This window comes from Ixodes scapularis, unplaced genomic scaffold (assembly GCF_016920785.2).
Source record: "Ixodes scapularis isolate PalLabHiFi unplaced genomic scaffold, ASM1692078v2 PGA_scaffold7__128_contigs__length_106722199, whole genome shotgun sequence".
NCBI classification, from domain to species: Eukaryota; Metazoa; Arthropoda; class Arachnida; order Ixodida; family Ixodidae; genus Ixodes; species Ixodes scapularis.
The window spans coordinates 55,079,112-55,095,743 of record NW_024609882.1 but is presented as its reverse complement, the minus strand read 5'-3'; the positions used below and the strand labels follow the sequence as shown (position 1 = coordinate 55,095,743).

At 44.0% G+C, this 16,632-nt stretch overlaps 1 protein-coding gene across 1 annotated transcript in view; it reads right to left on the bottom strand.

Moving 5' to 3' along the window:
- Positions 1-6,896: 6,896 nt before the first annotated feature.
- LOC115320881 (putative nuclease HARBI1) overlaps positions 6,897-16,632 on the bottom strand; it is a 28,465-nt gene continuing 18,729 nt past the window's right edge. Inside the window, exon 5 of the mRNA XM_040221059.3 lies at positions 6,897-7,261. Coding sequence (XP_040076993.3) covers positions 6,897-7,261 — 365 coding nt within the window. The remainder of the gene's footprint in view (positions 7,262-16,632) is intronic.

Below are 16,632 nucleotides of genomic sequence, written 5' to 3'. Positions count from 1 at the left end.
GGGGAAGCTAAATGGGAACGCTGATGGCCTAAGCCGGGGCTTCTAAGACGTGAACGAGCTCTATGATCGGATGGTACAGGTTTGTAAAGTTTTGGTTGTTTCCAATTCTTGGAAATTATTACTTTGATTTTGTGATTGTGTTTTTATTTCAACGCACGCTACCGTAACTTGTTTGTGTTGGCCTCGTTTGAGGCATGTTTTACTTTAAAGAGCTTGGTGACAGCCTGAGCTCGAGTGTCGAGTGAGAGAGATCATAGGGAGTAAGTGGAGGGTTGTCTTTAATTTAGTTTGGTCTGGCGGATCGGGGGAGGAAAGCGAGGCGCTTGTCGGTGCTGGGATCGTGATTTGCTATGTTTGTCTCGCCAATGCCTTCCTCTTGTGACCCGAGTTGAGATTCCCCACTCCAGAGATTTTGGACCCGGCCCTTGCCTACGTCGCAAGGCAGGTGACGAGCACTGAACCCTTCCCCAAGAAAGCAAGGCACTCATCGAGTCAGCGCAGCACTGTGGGACTGCTACCCTCCTGATGACCTCAGCGGCGGCGGAGATGTTGTTGCGATCGACCTTACATTCCGGCGCGGACGACGACCAAGCGAACGTCGAGACGGTTGGCGTGCGATCCGAACCCTTTTCGCACGTTCGACCGAAACCGGAGAAGCGTTTCTCTTGGGCCTCGGCTCAAGGGCATCAGAACCGACGTTCCCGTCGGTGTGCTTTGTCTACGGCGCCTGCCTCGCCTATGTCTTCCCCGAGAACGTTGCCGTCGGTGTGTTCTGTCTACGGCGTCTGCATTCCACGGAGGCGTCTGCACTCTACGAGAACGCCAGACAGGATCCGACCCTGAACAGATGGACAGTCTGTTGAGTCTACCGTACGCGAGACCCTCCTAGTCGCCCTCAATTCGGAGAAGAACAACGACCGAACATCGGGGCCGAGAGGAGGAGGCTGACGTCGAGGCCAGCTTTGGAATGCGGCACGAACCAACCAGTGGCACGGCAGCTCCAGAACACCGATGTTATTATATAAGGACCTATTCGCTGTCCATTCGGTGCTCTCCGACGATTTAGAAACTTCTGTATATATGTAATTAAAAAGAGTTAATCGTGAAAGACCCTCCCGTCTCCTGCTGATGTTCGTGCCTGGAGTCAGTTTGCGATCCCTGTCTTCGCCTGGCCCTGCCTGAGGCTGCCTCGGGAACCCCTCGGTCCCAACAAAATGTCGACTGCTACGCTGAACACCATTTTTGAGCTGGGGCACTGGTAGGGAGTGCCATATTGTTCCTCACGAATGCTTCATGCTCTGCATTGAGCTTTTTCAGCGAAGCAAGGGAAGTACTATTTACCTCGAATGTAGAGAAAAGCTTCGTCGTTGCAGCCGTTGCCTGCTATTCGAGAGATTTCGTAGATCCTTCCGATACCTCCGATACCCGCGATAACGGTACCCGATAACAATATGATGCATACGCAAAGACGGCGGCGAAGTAGCGGATATCGTTATCGGAGTCATCGCACCGATCTACTAAAATTCTCCATTCTCTAAACCGCGAAGCTCTAGAAGTCATCAATAGCAAAACATAGTTGTAACAGTAAGGTGATAATTAAATAATAAATAAGGTTTGGCTCGATATTCTTCTTCCTTTGGTTCTGAACAGTTCGAGCCTCACTTGAGACGTTGGGGAATAAAAAAAAGTTTCCAGTATATAAATATAAGTAATAAAAGAAAAAGAAGGACACTCATAACAACAATTAGTTAGAACGCTGGTTAAAACAGGGAAATTTAAACGCACGTTAACCGTGTGTACCTTTCTTGGTGCCGTTCAAAAACGCACGGAGCACGAACCGACTGCAGTTTACTCCAGTGTTCTCCAGATAGACGTCCACTGATGCCACGGGCAGCAAAGTGTAGAGTACTAAGTAAGCCGCGCTATGGCCCCACTGACGAATTTCACTCTCTCCTCAAGCCCAGAATATCAAGTCTACGTCAGCCACCATTATGTTTTATTTGTAAAAATATCTGCTTGAGATGAGATGCGTCCTGCTGGGGCACAACAGGAAGAAGAAGAACGGAAGAATATTACCATTTTCTAAGTGCTCGCAAAAAGCTGACTCACAAAAAGGGTAGGGTAGACGGAGAGTTGTCACCTGTTGTGACATTATGAAAATGGTCGTAGTCACTATAACCGAGAAGGACATTGTTAATTCTTTTCTGCGCACTTACCGCCTCGAGCTTCTCGGAGAGGCTCACAATCACTTGGTGTCCACCTCTCTCTGTCTTCGATCGCCAAGAAAAAAACAAAGGGACTTTAAAAAAAAAGCAGAAATAACTTTTTACAAAAAAAAAACAGAAATGACAATTTTACAAAAAAAAAATGGTAAGGGGGCCTCTATTTTTTTTTTTTTTTTTGTAATATTGTTTATTTGGATTTTTGACATTCATGTTAGGGTCTAAAAAAAAGATAGATTCAGGGGCTTGGTGTTGCAAAAAAAAAGGCTTTGTGGGATTGAAGAGTGCCAAGCCTAGGGTGCCTTCATGTGCGCTTTGCGGTCATTGAGGCACCCTAGCCAAGCCTCCCTTTGCGCTGGTCGATTCGCATGACAGTGTCACTGCGCTCGACTTTAAAAAAAATGAAAAAAAATAACAAAATAACTTTATTTAGATAGGGTGCCCGGGGGGGGGGGGGGGGGGTTGGTTCTGACAAAAAATTGTAACGGATTACTTGGAATCCGTTACATCAAAAATGTAAGGGAATTACTTTAAAATTACTCTAGAAAAATTTTAATTATTCCGTTACAGAATTACTGAGAAATGTAAGGAATTACAAGTAATTTCGTTACTTGTAACGAATTACGTACAAGTCTGGTACTTCCTTGTCGATGTCCAGGTCACTCGGCGGCTTCGCAAAAGCCTCTCGACACGACAACCGGCCGATCGTTTTATAGTTTTTTTCTTCAGCATTCGTTCGGTAAAAAATTAATGTATATTTCTGGAAGTTTTACGCGTAATTGACTTCTTTTCGAGTTCCCCACCACGCAGCTAACCCTAAACAACACCTGCCGCGAATGGCTGTTTTGACTATACCGATGGTGGTCGAATGGCAATGCTTCTTCTCGTGATGCATTGCTTCAAGCTGAGTGAATACCGTGGCGTGAAAGTAAGGGCGGAAACGAGCTGGTTTAAGTTGAACATAACGTAATCCCCGAGACTGCAGGCAAAAACGACACAAGCACTATAAGATTTCGAGACTTTTCAGTATTCGTGTCTAGGGGTATATATATGTATATCACGGGTGCATAACTCCCATACGCCAGCACGCAGCCCGACGTTACACCGCTAAGGTGGTACTTCTTCGGCAAGGGAGGTGCGCAGACGCTTCACACGAATCTTGCGCACGCACAGTGCCCACACCTGTTCTGGGCAAGCGCCCAGAATTCGTCGTAAACCACACTCCAGTCTATCAAAACACACAGGAATAGAGTTATTACAATACACGCTAGAGATTGGTTTTGGCACTTCTGTCTGCGAGACTTCAGGTCACAAATTGAAGCAGACAGCAACCAGTCTACTTTTACAGTCTTCTTCTGTATTCCTATAGAAAAACGTACTTGATATTTTTTCTTCGCCGGAGAATAATAAAAATCAGCGCAGTTTCATTATTTGCATCGTGTGCTATGTAGGTGTATTCACATTATAAAAGTGCAATTTAATTAGTTAGTGTGTTTTTTTATTAATGAGCTATATATAATTTAGCACAAATTGAGTCGCAGGTCTAAATTGTACTCGATGATATGTCAATACAAGCTATAAATTCAAGCAAAAAAAAACAATTAAAAAGTGCGTAAGGTTTATTCAAGCTGTAATAGTACTCAGATGACGGAAACAAAACTGAAAGTGACTCTGGCGGGATTAGTGGAGACTCAAACTGGAAATATAAAGAAATGCTGAAAAAACGAATACGCCAACATTTTTTTTACAATGCCCAGTGCTCTGCGAAATAAAAACAAGACATAATTTATGTCTTGTTATTTCAGGTGCTTAAGGGATATCCTGACGCGTATGATCTGTAGGATTTATGAAAATCTGGCACAAGAGAAATTCAATTCACGGCCAAGATGAGACCAACTGGACCCCGTGAAAGGCCTGAAAGGCATAAAAGCAACGAAAACAACGTGGAGGTGCAACAGATCCAAACGAAGCTGAGGTAAGTTATCGACTGGGTGGCACATGTATATTTGCTGCCATCAGTGTAGCGCTGAGCTACACTGAAAGTTGACACCCCATACCTTTTTCGTACATGCTACATTAGTGAAACGAATGGTGTTTTACTATTCTCTGCACACATGCTGTTCACGCTCGTTTTCTGTGATCGATGTATATGTAGCATGCGTTTACTAGCGAGATGGTAGGCACACAATACTGTTAGAGGTTTCGACACTTTTTATTGTTCTCAACAACGGATATAATTACTGCACACACATATAGAAGTTTCCAACAGGAACAGGTAATGTTTGAAAATTTGTCTAAACGAACATATATATTACAAATATCTATAGGGTGTCACAGAAAAAAAATTTACAGCGTTCTTTTTGTTCTTTTCTTTATTGCAAAAATAAACTAGGCATCGCCGAACGCTCATTCGCCGCCCAAAGGTAGCACTTGAGGTCACAACCAGATACCAAAGTTTTAGTCCGATGCGATACCTTATTCAAAAGTTAAAGGTGATTTTCTGAAAATTTCAATGGGAAAGCGGAGTCCATTTTTGCCCGTGAGGACAGAACGAGAGGGTTGGTATGGATAATTAAACTTGAGGAAGAAAACGAGAAGGGACGTTCTCGTTTTCTTCCTCAAGTTTAGTCATTTTTGCCCGTTTTCGGTTTCTGGTGCCCACAGAGCCCTATGTATTCGAAAACTCCGTCGGCCGCCATTTCCCCCCTGAAATTTTCAGAAAATCACTTATCATTTTTGAATAACTTGTCCGTTCGGGCCGAAACTTTGGCATCTGGTTGTGACCTCTAGCGCTACTATGGGCGGAAAATAAACGTTCGGCGATGCCTAGTTTTTTTTTTTTTTTTTTTTTTTTTTTTTTTTTGCGTTTTTGCGGTAAAAAATTGTGTAATTTTTTTTTTTGACATTTTGTATATGCACACATGCACTCTTAAAAGGCCCCCGACAAGAGAAAAAAAATTTAACAGTCTGGTTGGGACACGTACGTCAAAAAATTAATTTTAAGCAAAAAAAAATAATTTTAAAACAATATTGACGGCGCGCGACGCGATTTAGTCGGAAGTCACCTCCTTTCCACTATTTTTCTCTCTCGGCATTTTTGGCGCGTGGAGGAGAGGTGGATCGGCGTCGCCTTCACGACCGAGATGGTCATTCCGGAATGACCCGTGGCGTCATGGACTTTGTGCACAGAATTTCAAATAAATCTGTCGCGGTCAATATTGCTCTAAAAAAAAAATTTACGCGTAAAATTAATTTTTTTTGACAGGCGTGTCTCAACCAAACTGTTTAAATAACCTTCTTTTTTTTTTTTCTTTTCAGGGGCCCTTTAAGGTCATAACTGCAGTAACGAAATCTAGATCAAGCACTCCGAAAGTTAAGAGTATTATTTTTTTTTGCAGTAATGCTACCAGTTTTGACACGTCAGTACCACCCTGAAATCTGGAACTTTTTTCATAAATTCATGTGCCATCAGCCATCAGCTAATAATTGTTGCAATGGAGGTGTAAAAGTGGTATTCCCTTCACGTCACTAGATGCCACATTGGTGGATCCTGTTTGCAGCTGCTTACAGGCTTCAAGCTACCCCCCACCCCCTCCCTCCTCCCTTAGATACTGCCGAGGGCGACTGTCCTGAGGGTGTAGAACGCAAACTCCTCATTACTACGGAGGCCTGCTGTTAGTGTTAGCTCGGCAGTGACGACAAATGCTATGGCAACTAGTATGGGTTCAGTTCCCAACCCTTGCCCGTTTAGATCAAGACGAGGATCGCACCGGCACACGTCTGTGTTTCACGACTGCGTGACGCATGTTAGCGACCCCAGGCTAGCGGTTGTACTGCACCGGCAAAATTGCTCATCTACAGTATATAAAGACATCTCGCATCACTTGAACGACTGATCAACATCTCGCTGTCTAAAAATTAATACACAATCAAGAACGCTGGAAGACCAGCTTGCATACAAAAACATCTTATTTTTCACAGCGAACTGACATACATAGGGTAAGAAGGTCAGCAGTCTGTCCCTGCCAGACACTTACAGATAAAGGTGAACGTGCTGAAACTGGAATGAGTGCGGAAATACGCAACGTCTGAGTTGCAGACGGTCGTCTGCCATCGGAACGGCGGCATGCGGTTGGCTGACGAGCAGTGCCGTCACCCCGCTGTCCGCTCGGCTGGATTATGCGCCGCCATCCTTCAGCGGAAAGTTCCGCTCAGGAAGGGGCATGTCACGACTGTAAATCATATCTTTAGTAGGTAAATAAGCGTCGCACGAGCATAATTATTGAGCTTCTTGGATGGTTCGAGCCCGTAAAAGGAGTTACCACAAAGCACAAACAATCTTAAAATCATATTTAGCGCACCTTTACCATTGGCCGCCCTATTGTGAGAGAATCGCACTAGCGCATTCTAAAAATACAAAACCCTTCAATATGCTTACCCCGTAGGCTGCTACCTTCAACACTTTCTTGTAGCCTAGAAGGTTTCCAAGAATCTTGAGGGTGTGGCAAGCGTCAAAGATGAAATGTACCTCCTCTGCCGGTCGGGTCGGGTGCTCGAATGTTGGCTGGAGGTTCTCATAGTTGGTTTCGTAAACCCGGCACCCTAGCAGCTTTGCCATGGCAACATTAGCTCCAAATCCATCGCAAACCACAGCTTTGACATGAGGGCACCTTCTTAAACGGCTGCAACGGCGTCTTCGAGGAGGTTCTTAGGGAGCTGCCCTGGTGCTCCGTTGGTGAGGAAGTACCCGATGGGAATCTTCCAGGGTGATGTAAGGCCCACCACTATGACGACCAGATACTCCGTTCCCATTGGCACCTCGTCAGACTCGTACAGTCCCAGTCCTTTTCTAAGATCGATGTAGCCAACAAGCTTTACGGATAAGACGTACAGGCTGACGTCTCTCTTCACGGACATCATATCCAGCATGATGACGCACAGCTTCTCTTGCGCGGAAGAAGTTGTGTGCTGCCGCTGGAGCTCTCCCAGGGCTTCTCGGGTGAACACAGCCACCCCCCAACCACCTTTACGACCAGGACCTGAGGGAACTCACGGAAGGGAGAGGGAGCAGTCCGTTTGCATGATCATGTGCTTCTGGAGAGTATTAGTGCAAAGTGGGAGCAAACGTTTTTGACCTTTCGCTGTACGTTCTTCCGGACAACTTCCTTGTTGCACTATTCTCAAATCCCTTGAGAAGCTCCTGAGGTGTCTCGCCGAATGCTTCCAAAATGAGTTCGCACTTGTCTGTGACCACATGATGCTGGTCTCTCAGGCGCTCCAACAGGGTTTGGAGGTCTTTGATATTCTAGACTTTTTTTCTTTTCTTTTTCAGAATTGTCTTCATTGCGTGGATTTTCTTCTTCACCGACTGTAACTCCTTGTTTATGCACAGCCGCTTGCTTTTTGGTAACTTTCGGTCGAATTATGTGCGGTCTGTACTGGAGGATGGTTGTGGTGATGTGTCACCGGTGGTCCGACTTGCTAGACGCTTTGTGGGAGCCTATGAGGTAGAGATTAAAAATACAAATTGCTTTGTACACACTTTGATTTCTTTCGCTGGATGGGCGTTGAAGACTGGAATAAAAAAAGATACCATTCAGAAACAGGTACACCAAATGTTATACTTTTTTTAAAGATTTACCACAACAATGTGCAAGTTTAATTGGACTAGGTACTATAGCAACAAGGCGATGGATGATATTGATTACCTTGTCTTAATAAAACTTTTGTTTTGTGATATATACACAAAAACACCCCACTTTTCTATCAACTGGTGGCTGATTTCTTTTCTTTACGTTTTAGTAACTTGTTTATACAGGAGTGATAATTTTGTGAAATAGTTTACAGAATCCCAAAATATATAAAAATATTTCTTACATATTTTTTTTTACATATGTACACTTTTACAGAAAACTATCCGTTTGATGCCCATAAACTTTTAATGCACTCTAAATTGCCTGCTCAATATTATTTTTGAACCCCGTGTATTTTTTATTCTACATTTTTTTTTTCAAACGGTAATAAACAGAAAAATTATGCTGTTTTAATAAACAATGGTGGTGTTCATATCTTTACGTGCGTCTTGTGTATGTGCCAACTGGAATGTTAACCTAAATACTACTATAAGTTTTCACCTCATATGCCGGGACCCAGAAATATCTCAAAAGCGGAAAAGGTATAAATGGGCCTTGCCATGTACATTAACAGGGGTTCATGCGGAACTCACCCTGTAAAAATCTCATAAATGTTTGGGGCGCTTTAGGTTGTGTGGGGGAGGGAAATACAGCCTCGTATGCAGTTTGCACAAAAAAAATTTGGGATGGTCTAGGTTTCAACATGGGTGTTGTTGGGTAGTGTGCATAAATAGCTGCACATGTACAAGTGGTTGGACATTTTAGAGAGCTACTGGTGACATTTTTTTTTATTTTATAGCACTTTGGGGCATGGCATTTTGAAGGCATATAATTAAATGTGTATAGACTCCAGTAGGACGAATTTCACGATATTTTTCTGTCATTTTTCAAGTACATGATCAAGTCGCTCCAACGGATTTCCACTATTGTTGCATGAAAATCTCCTGGAGCGACTCGGTCATATTTTCGTTTTCTTTTTTTTTTTTTTTGTGCACCATCAGTTTGTGTTTATTGCTTGCTTTAGTTGGTTTAGGAGGTGCAATATTTGGAATTCGACCACCTTAAAGGGGTAGGGAAACGAAATTCTAGCGCTCATTTTCTAGCTTGAATGTGTTGCATGTTGCACCCTAACCTCAAAAACACCAGTCTTCCGTTGAAAGGCACAAGAAAACTAATTTTAAAGCTTAATAAACGACCGTTCAATGTGCACCTGGTGGATGCATGCGGAGCTTATTTGGGAGGTAGTCTAGCAACGCTGTGGAATCTGCTACGTAGTCGTGACGTAGCAGATTCCTTCGGAGCAGCGCCGCTCTTTGGCATTTCAACATTTTGCTTCTTAGCTTTCCTCCTATAGTCGGTTACAAGTCAAGAAGGTAGGAGAAGCTCCTCCCACAAGTGTGATGCGCCCGTTTCAAATCTCTCCGCAGTCGAAAGAAGAGTTCACTGGAAACGCTCCTTGTTCCGCTTCAATGGATTCCCACTTGTCTCCGATCCCACTTTTTGAGAAAGCGACCTTTGTATCCATCGGGGGGGGAAGCTAATCCCCGAAAGTCGTATTTGTTTCCGTCGGTGGGGGAGAACTCTAATCTCCCTCTCGTGGCTTCTACAATGCTAGGTCAAAGTAGAAAGATAAAGCAAATATGTACAGAAAGGCAAGACCCTCCTCGCGCGTTGGCCGCGACGTCACGGAAATGGTGGGACGCTATTGGATGCGGAGGTGGCGGAGGGATATCTGATTCCCTTTGAGGGGCATTTGCCGCTACCTCGCTTACTCTCGCCCCCGAACGCCAAGTAGGCATATCCGGTATGGGCGACGAAAAAATATCAGAACGTTTCAAACTGCAAATAGTAATAAAATAGAGGGGAGGCAAAGCGAGAATGCGTGACGGTTACGTTTATGTCCTAAATGCGTTCTATTGGCGTGGCGACTGCAAAACAATGTTTTCGCCCATACTGGAAGTGACGACAATTCAAGATGGCGGCGCCCTTGCGAAAAAGGTCTATTGCTGAACTCATAAATCGCGCATTCCACGAAACGGTCCAAGAAGACGGAAAGTATCGAAGGACTCCTTTCTTTCTCGAACCCTCGTTCGTGCAACCGGACACAGCCATTCTCCCCCTAGAAGATTATCCCGTCGCTCAAAACTCGAACAAAAGTTGCTTTCCCCACCCCGTTCAGCCCTAAGCTGACAGTGTTGCGGAAGCTACGTGCTCCTTGGGCCAGCCGCACGCTCGTCACCCCACGGATACTTCGAACGGCTCGGTTGTAGCGCGCGGACCACCAGAATGCTGACAACGCCACCAAGGGCAAAGCTCATAACCACGCCTGCCTTGCTACTCCACGAACGCGGGAAATCTTTTCTTTCTCTTTTTGTTTGCGCCTGATATCCCATGACGCATCCTGCTCTCTGTTCGCTTCTCTACGAGCGCTTGCTCGAGTGCACCGTTTGGAACGAAAAAAATTCGCCTCGAGATCGAACCGTGCTGCCACCGTGCGGCCGAAATTGGAAACGCGCGAAAGCGGGGATACTGCCGTGCGTCGTCTGCTACGGGCGCACGCTCGGAAGCATGGACCTCGACGACGCAAGCCCGTTTCAGGCTGAGCTTGACATTCTATGAAATGTTTTTTTTTTTTTTGCCGCTTCTTTTTACTAAAGGTTGTGTTCTATCGTTTACCATGCGTAGAAATGCAGCAAAGCGATTATTATTAAGTCGGAAGCTTCCATAATCTTAGTGTGTTGTTTTTTATACAATCACTGGTCCCACGTATTCTTGTTATCTCGCGCAAACCGTGGCTTTCATAAAGCATTGAATGTTGAGTGTGTCTGTGGCAGGGATGGGCAGTATTTCAAATACAAGTATTTGGAATATACATGTCAAATACTTTGTGTATTTTGCATTCGTATTTAATTACAAATTGGGTAATGTATTTGACATGTGTATTTAAATACTAAAACGTGGGTATTTCAAATACAATTGTAATTAAATACAATTTTGTGGGCGAAACTACATCCCTCAAATTTATTGTCACTGTCCAGAGCAGGAAGAAAACTACGCTCTGCACCGAATGCAGTGTGTCTCAATCAAGCACAAGCGTTTAGTGGCTTTGTGATTACGGTGCTAGTTTAGGGCAAGAATAGTGACGAAATCGACGTTCACAGGCAGACTGGCTAAATAAGTGCCTGTGTCAACTCGTGATGCTTTCTAGCCTGATTTCCATCCATATTTTTGCCTGGAACATTCCAAGTGCACGGGTCGTCCAGATTTTCGTAACTGGTGCGAGCTGCAACAATAAAAAATTCTCTAGCCAGTGCTGCGCGTCTTCGTCGTCTCGGTTCTTTGTTGGTCTATACCAATATGTAATCGACAAAAAAAGCTGCTTGAAGCTCTGTATTTTTTTTTTTTTTACCTATTACGTCCAAGCTGATTACATTTTTTGGTGATTATATTTCTATTACGTTACTAGAGCCTTGCACACTAACTCCCGAGTGTGCGATGCAAAATTAAAATGGGATACCCAGAAACCCGTTGCAGGTGCCCTGAAGTCGCTGACGCAAATTTTGAGGAATGTATTTGGAAAAGTATTTGGAGGAGACCAAATACATTTGGTTGTATTTGTATCTTGTACTTAAGTGCTTTTCTGGAATTGTAATTAGATTTGTAATTAAATACATTTTTGACGAAGTATTTTGTATTTGTATTTTGATATATATTTGCATGTAGTTTGCCCATCCCTGCTCTGTGGTTTGATTAGAAAATTAACCCGACTGATCGCTATCCTTCAAGAGACTAATCAATTAATTAATCCGTATGTTGATTTTTCCCCGGTCATATTGCGTGAAGGACGTTAAAACTACATATTTTTTACTGGTTTTACTACGTCATAAATGGCATATTGCATTCCCATTCTAAACTTCACGTTGTGAGTCCTACATAAATATTAATACGGGAAGCCTTTTAAAATGAAGGGTTTTTTAAAGTTATTATTTAAACAGTATAATCACCCTTGGCGAAATGACAAACACGCTGAAGTGGTTTACCGTGCAAGCCTGTGTCGCAAAAGAAGTAAAGACGTCAAAAATATTAAAGCAGGCATATTTTACTCCTCTTTGACTTTCTCCAGCACAAGACTCCAATTAACCGGCAGAACCAAATTTCACTTAAAGCATTACTTGAATAATCTGAAAGTTAACCGATGAACTGCCCAGTCCCGATATACGTTAGGTGATGGCGGAGGGTGATCGGAAAGTCTCGTGAAGGTCGTTAGCCTTCATCAGTAAAAGAGTATCACTGCGGCCGATGCTGTCTGTGTCGCGGTGCGCATCGTTTGTTTGGGTTGCAAAGTCTACCGTGCTTGAATACAAAATTATTTAGCCAGAAATTTATCGCGACATCCGCGGCCCTCACGAAGAAAATTGAAGCAGGTGAACCCACACTTCCGAGAAAAGCATCTAATAATAGGAACATTGTTGCGTTGCTCGGTTATACTCGTTTATTACAGTCACGGCAGATATATTAGAACAGTTTGTTTCACTTGTTTCAGCTGTCCCGCCAACCGTGCAGTTCGCAGATTTTAACTAGAAGAGAAACTCTCTCCTCATCGCAACGCAGTAGATTTGTTCAGACTCCAAAAAACTTACCCACACAATGGCACAGTAAAAGGGCAGAGGAACTCAATAGCAAGGTAATTTCCAATACAGCGCTAACGTATCTTCATTCCAAATATTTATATTACTGCAAAAGCTAGAGGTTAAAAAAAAAGCATAGAAGCTGCGATTTCACAGCCCACAGTACCAGTAGGCTGTACGCCTTCTCGCGCGCGACCGTGGAGAGCCTATGGGGCGGTCGTTCTCCTATCCTCGCTTTGATGATGATGATAGCGCGACCGTAGCGCCACTTCTAGGTCGATCTCGAGGCCAATAGCTAGTCGTTCAAAATACAAACGTGCGATTATTATTTACGGTTATTATCCGTCATGCTTGACTCATTTCCGAACGAAATCTGAAGATTTCAATTTTTGTTTCCGTAACCCTTTAATCTGCGTAGGTGTTGCTCCTTTCTACGAAAGGAGACTAATGCAAACCTTTTTTTTTTTTTCACATAAAGCAGCTAGCGCCATGACCACTATAGCTTTACCTTATAATAACGATTTATTTTGTGCTTTACAAGACTGTATCAAATCTGCTCTTTTCGTCTGCAGAATATGGAAGGTTTGATTTGGAGGATATAACAGCTTAAACAAATACAATGAAACAAACAAACACTACAGGACAACGGCTGTTGTCCCGCAGTGTCTGTTCCTTTTATCATCCTCGTTTTTCGAAGCTGTAAAATTCACCACGCAAATATTTTACCAGCTCGCCCAGTTTACCTCATAGTTGTAATTGAAGGTTCATTCTCTGATGACGTTTTCAGATCTTTTTTGTAGCCATGAGGAGAGAAGTCTACGTTTTTTTTTTATATATACTCTCGTAACATTTATAAGACATGTCGGCCTGCTGATAACACATATGTGGTCTGTCTTATTGGCTTTAGTTTTAGTTTTTATATTTTATCACTTGCTTTCTTGTTGTTGTCTTTTTTTCTTAAGCCAATTGTGAACGCAGTAAACGTAATAGAAAAGATCAGGATTCGGTATACTGATATTTTGTTACCTTACACTTATATTCCCACACGATGCTGAGGGTGCAGAAATGGTGGACACCGCATCATCCTTGAGCTTGCCTTTCTCGTACAACCATTCTTTGAAGTAGTGCCGCTCGAAGCGTTGCGAGCAAACGTGGCCCGAAACACAAAAAGCCGCTCCTGCAGAAGTTGGCCAGACGTTCAAAGAGTCACTCCTGCAGAAGGCTTCATTTTTCTGGGGAAATCTGGAATAACAAATGAGGAGCTTCGACCGAGCCATATACGCGAGCGCGCGGTAAAGTTTGTTAAGTTTTCCTATCCAATGAATATGTAGCATATTCGATCATTATTACGCGTGAAATGGCGATCTCGAAGTCTGCACTTCGCAGTTCTTGCACCCCAATGCAGCGCATAACCTAAACATTCCCGTTTTATTTATATATATATATATATTTATATATATATATATATATATATATAAATATATATATATATATATATATAATGTTGCGGGCGTCTCAGTTCATGGGCTAAACGGGCAACCCAGAATTCAGTCCCCCATTCTCCACACGACCTCGTCTTCTTCTCCTCTTTTTCTTCCTTTTCCTTGTCCGTTACACTCGCCCCTCCCCGTTCGGAAGTCCGTCCCGGACGATGCTAAGATAGTCACCACGTGTGACATAAAGTTTCAGATGGCTTGAATGGGCTGTCAAAGTGCGGCGTCGCCCACGCTGAGGCAGGCTGTCAAGGTGTTCGAGACGGTATGTTACGGGTCCAAGTTGCCTGCTAATCTTGAAAGGTCCACAGTACCTGGGCAAAAGCTTTTCCGAGTGCTGTGGACATCTTAGGTTCCTTCGAAGAAGCACCACATCACCTGGTGAAAACGACGGCAATGAGGTTTCCCTGTTGTGACGTTCGGCCAACTTTGATTGCTTATTTAGAATAGCCAGCCGAGCCAGTTTTCTGGCTTCACTTAGTCGTTCAGCGAAGTTCTCTTCATACTCTCGCGCCCGACGGGTCCACGCAGCGCCCATCGATGATTCCTGCGGAAGCGTCGGGAGTCTTCCGTAAACAAGCTTAAATGGAGATTTGGCGGTCACTTCCTGTTGTGAAGTGTTCAAAGCGAACGCCGCTGTACCAATGAATGTGTCCCAGTTCTTGTGAGATTTATTGACGAACGCAGCTAATATATCTCCAATGCTGCGGTTGGTGCGCTCTACTAGGCCATTCGTTTGAGGATGGTAGGGTGAAGCGGCCGCATGTTCAATTCCGTAATCTCGCAGAGCACAACTGAAAGTGTGGGACATAAATGACGTTCCCCTGTCAGATATTATCCGGCGGGGTGTGCCATGCCTCAATACAAGGTGTTTGTTGACGAAGGCCTAGTATGTCCCATGTCACGAACAGTGCCCAACGCGGGTGGTATTTATACAATGCTACGGACTCGACCGTAGCATTGTAGCAAGCACCATAAAACGGGCAACCCAGAATTCAGTCCCCCATTCTCCACACGACCTCGTCTTCTTCTCCTCTTTTTCTTCCTTTTCCTTGTCCGTTACAATATATATATATATATATATATATATATATATATATATATATATATATATATATATATATATATATATATATATATATATATATATATATATATATATATATATATTCAGCATTGTTCTGAATCGGATTTAATCGCGCGCGAGAATAGTGGACACCAGACGACAACCGGGCCAGTTTTATCTGATTTCATTCTCCGTACTGGAATCTCACGAGTGGTTATGAACGAGCAAAATAGAAAAGTTACGTGAGGCAAGAGCGGATATTACGTAAAAAAATATTTTATATAACAAACAGCCGCGACCATGCGCTTGGAGCGTCCTGCTATTGTCAGAATTTACGCATAAGAAAGCGAAACTATATTTTATAATCTATGCATAATCAGAAGGAAGAAGACAAAAGTTATTTATTTTAGAGCAACAAAACTCGGTTACTGCGGGTCCATATCACATGAGCGAATGACATTTTAGCGAACAGCGACATTTGAGCGAATGGACGTTTTAGCGAATAACGGGGGCGCGCGTTAACCCATCCGCCGCGCTGCGCTTTACGCCGCTTCGCGGCGACAGTCTGCGGCGGCTCATTAGAAAAATGTGAACCCATTTGGCCCACCCGAAAACGCCGCTACGCGGCGTCCGACTATTCGCTAAAGTGTCATTCGGTGAAACGTGGGCGTTCGCTAAAACGTCATTCGATCAACTGAGTGCCTCCCGTTCTTGTTGTCTGCTTTGATTGTTTAATTTGGCATATATTAGCATTCTTTTGGTGTTGCGACAAGCTGATTCACTCTGTGTGCATCGTAGCATTGACTGTATGTGTAGATACGTGCCCTATAATAGCAGTCTGTAGCGCCAACACGCATCACACACGTATGTTGGGCTATTTTAGCGCAGCGTTGGACGCCACCAATTCTAAAGAAAAACGCTCGACACATTTTTGTATATCCGATCGTAAAACGTTCCAAACTATTTATTCTATCACAACGCTAAGCAACATTTGCTGTTATAATCCAGCACAAAGAGAGAATGCATTTGCGCTTTCGTATAGAAATGCATTACCGGAAGTTAAATTTAGATTGGTTGCTGTCTGCTTCAAAACACAACAGTGCCACCTGAGCCTCTAACGTTTTTTTGATAATAACCCAATGCACACAGGACTGGAGACTGGAGATTGAAACCTTCACTATCGGTACGCGCCCAGCAGCAAAACAACGGCGTCTATTTCGTCCAACGTAATCGATATCTGTCAAAGCGCAAAGGCCGCAGGCAGTCGGTTAAACAGCGAGACGCACGCGCGCGCGGTCATTCATCCTGTTTCGCAAACAAATGAATCACTCCTGGCGCGACGAAGTCGGCGCGTTGGGGGCATCCGGCAACTGTTGGAACAGCGTCTTCCTTCTTGTGCGCCTCCCTCTCTAATTGAGCTTGCGTCGCCGCGGGCAAGGAGCGATCTCTAGCATGCAGTGGTACATTCCCTCGAGAGCTGCTACGACGCGGGGCTGCAATAGCTGTAGAGCGAAACCTAATCGAGTGTCCCGGATGACGCCGAAGTCACCCTGCTCATGCGTCATACAAAGGACACGACTGCGGACAGGA